Here is a 3,850-nt window from a genome sequence, read left to right on the forward strand (position 1 = left end):
GTTGTGACGTCACGCCGCATATATGTAGATGCACAGAAGACAAACTGCTGTAAGATGTGCCTTTATTTGAGCTTCGACAGAATGCAATTAGGTCACAGTTGCAAGATACTACTGAATATTTACAAAAAATTAGACAAAATGTAAGTAAAGTATCTACCGTCTTGCCTATCATTTACACTCTGCACAGCAGCAGCAACTTGTCTGGTAAGTAAATTGCCTTGCAGTTACATAGTTGATCCCCCTCTCATTGAGAGTAAAAGTGATTGGGAAAAACTTTTGCTTTTTACAGACGTCGATCGTTTCTCTCCTCTCTCGCTCTCTCTGGCTGACTCTCTTTGGACGCTCTCTCATGGGAAGCATCCACAGGTAGTTGCTGTAAAAGCAGCGCAGCCGAAGCTCAAGCAGCAGTAACGACGGCGACGACGACGACGACGTCATTTTTGGGGGCTTTTATGGCGTGGAGTATTTGCGCCTGTGGCGTGTGTTTGTATGTTTGTGTGTGTGTTACATGCGCGCTGTGCTTCGGCTTCGTTGTTGGCGTCGTCGACGTCGTCGTTTGCTTCTCATTTTCTTTGGCTCTGCTGCTGCTGCCTGCTGCTGTTGCTGCTTGGCCTGCGCCAAAGACTTTTTCACTGTGCCGCGTTCGCATTTTGTCACAGTTACAATTTACCAATTGTAAGCGACGGACGCGCTGCTCGCTCTAACGGACAGGAAAACGCCAAGAAAAGCTCTCTCTCTTTGTCTGTCTCACTCTCTGGCTCTTCGCTCTCCGGGGGCCCAGACAGCCTAACGGTTCTTCAGGAGCTTGCCTTTGCTTTTGCCTTGTGCCTGCCTTCTAATACCAAAGCAAAGTCGCGTCGGACCGTCTCGTATAAAATCTGTTGCATCACTGCGGTGGCACTTCAGTCGTTCGAGCGCGTGCGGCCGGAGAAGTGCAGTGTTAACAACAATTACAACAAAAGCAACAACAATACTAAAATGCGTGGCTGCAGTGAACATTTAAGCGGCAAAAAATGACAAAAAAAATTACAAAATTTGTGAAATAAATAAATAGCAGCAACAAAGCAAGAAAGCAACAAGAAACATTTCCAAAGACAAACTTACCTCAGTGCAATGGTCTAGGACTTGAAGCCAACCAAAAACATAAATAAAACACCTTTAATTCCCCACACAACTTACGCGGAAAATCAATCAAAATTATCGGGCAAAAAGGCATCAACATTCTACCCTCATTCGGGCAACTTAAAATGCTGAACATGGAATCGCCACAGATGTACGCCGATGCCGTGCAGACGCTGGCCCAGCTGGACCTCAAGAAGCCGCCCCCCCAGCAGGCCACCATCGGCCAGATCACACTGACGGCGATGTCCACTGCCCAGCAGCAGCAGCAACAGCAGCAGCAGCAGCAGAATCCTCAACAGCAGCAGCAGCAGCAACCTCAACAGCAGCAACAGCAGCAGCAGCAGCAGACAACGGATGCCAACAACAATACGTCCCAGGACGCGGCACTCCTTGTGAAGCAGCATGCCATGCACCAGATGCAGCAGGCGGCCCTCAACGGCAACAACAACAACAGCAACAGTGTCAACAACAATGTGAACAACTTGCTGCAAAAGCAAATGCTGCAACAGTACACCACACAGACGGATCTCGACGAGCTGACGACCCAAGAGATTACTCTGGACCTGCAGCACCTGATAGACGACCAGTTCCGGGACACGGAGACGCTGGGCATCTTCAGCGACATGGTAACCAGTCCGGGCGGACTCTCCGCCACCCTGCCGCCCAGTGGAATGGTCAGCGCCGCGGCCAAGGTGTTGCAGCAGCAGACGCTGAGGAATCAGCACGGCTACGGGCGGGGCGGGGCACTGGCCTACATGCCACAGCCTGTGCACGCCACCTACAACAATTCCAGCGACGAGAATAGCTCCGTGGGCTCCGACTCCAGCACGATTAAAGAGGAGCCCATCGATCCCGAGTATCGACGCCACCTGCAGGAGGCAGCCAGCCAGCAGGCGGGCAACGCGGCTGCCGCCTTTATGACCAACGGCAGTGGGCTGTACAACGGGTACGGGTCCGCCGGGAACGGATTGTCCGGCAACAGCACCAGTGGCACCCTCAACGGCAGCACCACTCCGAACCACAGCAGCAGCAATGGCAGCAACGGCAGCAGTGGCCCCGTAAACGGCAGCCAGTTCACGAATCTGACCACGGCCAATGTGCTGGCCCACCACAACCTGCCACACCTGGCGGCCGCCGCCGGGGCCCAGCACCTGTTGAAGCAGCACAGCAAGCTCCAGCATGCGGCGCACCACCAGCAGCACAGCCACCACCGGAAGCATGGCAACAAGCACGTGGACAAGGGCACCGAGGAGTATCGGCGGCGGCGGGAGCGCAACAACATCGCGGTGCGCAAGAGCCGCGAGAAGGCCAAGGTCCGGTCGCGGGAGGTGGAGGAGCGCGTGAAGAGCCTGCTCAAGGAGAAGGACGCTCTCATCCGGCAGCTGGGGGAGATGACCAACGAGTTGCAGCTGCACAAACAGATCTACATGCAGCTGATGAACCATGCCAATCCCGAAGTGAGTCGCGTCTGTCGAAGCTTCCTCAACACCAACGAGCACTCGCTGTAGCCGTGAGTGTGAGTGTGGGTGTGTGAATACGAGTGCGAATGAGTCTGAGTGTGTGAATGAATGAATGAATGAATGGGTGAACGAGGAATGAGTGAGTGTGTCTGTCGCCAAATCAAAGATTCAAAATGCTGTGTGGGTAGAATGTAAGAACCATTTTGCTTTTTTCTCTACTATTCATCATCTTCTGCATTCTGCCTTTTACTTCTGTACTCTTGTACCTTTGTCCTTCTTCTCTTTCTCTCTGTCTCTTTTTCTGTCTCTGCCCCACCTGTGGCATTTCCTTTGTACATTTACTTATCTTCCTTCCCCCTTGTTATCATTGCTTACCGAGATACAATTAAATATTTTTGTACTTAATTTTAATGACTGTAACATATATTTCGCACATCTATAACTATATAGCTATATACATATGTTGTATATTGTATATCCATGCATATTATCATAAAGTTAAGCCAAAGAAAAATGTTGAAAATATTTATGTAAAAAAACGCGCAGGAAAGAAAACGGAAAATACAAAAAATTAAAACTATTTATACAGAAAACAAACAAAAAAAAAAACAAAAACAAATACACAAATAACTATTGTAATTTTGTACATTTCTTGAATGGTGTGCGGCTTGCGCTATTTGCTTTATGCCACGCCCCTGCCCTGCCCTGCCCTCCCCTCCCCGACCCACTCACAGGCCCTGCTTTAAACACTGATCCAACACTAGCAAATCTCTAGTTCGTAAGCCTTGTCCCAAAAAAAGAAAAGAAACAAATAAACACCTCCCCCACTCCCCACCCTACCCCTTCACCGGTACTAACAGTAATCTAGCGAATGCGATGCGATGGGAATACGGAATATCCGTGGCTGCTGCTGAGAGCGCGGAAGATATGAATGCTATTAACTTGTAAGGCCAACGCAATGTTCTCATTTTAATTTATATATTCGTAAATTAAATATACAACAACAAACCAACAAACGCAAACTGTAAAGCAACTCTAAATAAATTAAATAAAATTTACAATATACAAAGAAACATAAAAGTGATTTTTTTCTTGAAGGAATTTCAGTTTTTCAGCATTTAGCGGAGTTATCCAAAGCGTAATTTAAGTTCTTCCCGATTTGATCAAATTAAAATATTTACAAATTAGCCACCAAATCGTAATTGGCCCAACAACAATGCGAAGCCAAAAGCTTTGCCAAAAAAATATCTAATAAAATGTCGGCCATA

At 48.3% G+C, this 3,850-nt stretch overlaps 1 protein-coding gene across 1 annotated transcript; it reads left to right on the top strand.

Annotated features, from left to right (window-relative positions):
- The first annotated feature begins 673 nt into the window (after positions 1-673).
- On the top strand, positions 674-3,635 carry LOC111081742 (CCAAT/enhancer-binding protein). The gene has a single exon (XM_022377878.2). The coding sequence runs from the start codon at positions 1,248-1,250 to the stop codon at positions 2,628-2,630; it is 1,383 nt and encodes a 460-aa protein (XP_022233570.2). The 5' UTR covers positions 674-1,247; the 3' UTR covers positions 2,631-3,635.
- The last annotated feature ends 215 nt before the right edge of the window (positions 3,636-3,850 follow it).

Source organism: Drosophila obscura, unplaced genomic scaffold, assembly GCF_018151105.1.
Source record: "Drosophila obscura isolate BZ-5 IFL unplaced genomic scaffold, ASM1815110v1 contig_17, whole genome shotgun sequence".
Taxonomy (NCBI): domain Eukaryota; kingdom Metazoa; phylum Arthropoda; class Insecta; order Diptera; family Drosophilidae; genus Drosophila; species Drosophila obscura.

Excerpts from the sequence above, each read along its gene's own strand:
- LOC111081742 (XM_022377878.2), top strand. The coding sequence starts at position 1,248 with ATGCTGAACATGGAATCGCCACAGATGTACGCCGATGCCGTGCAGACG.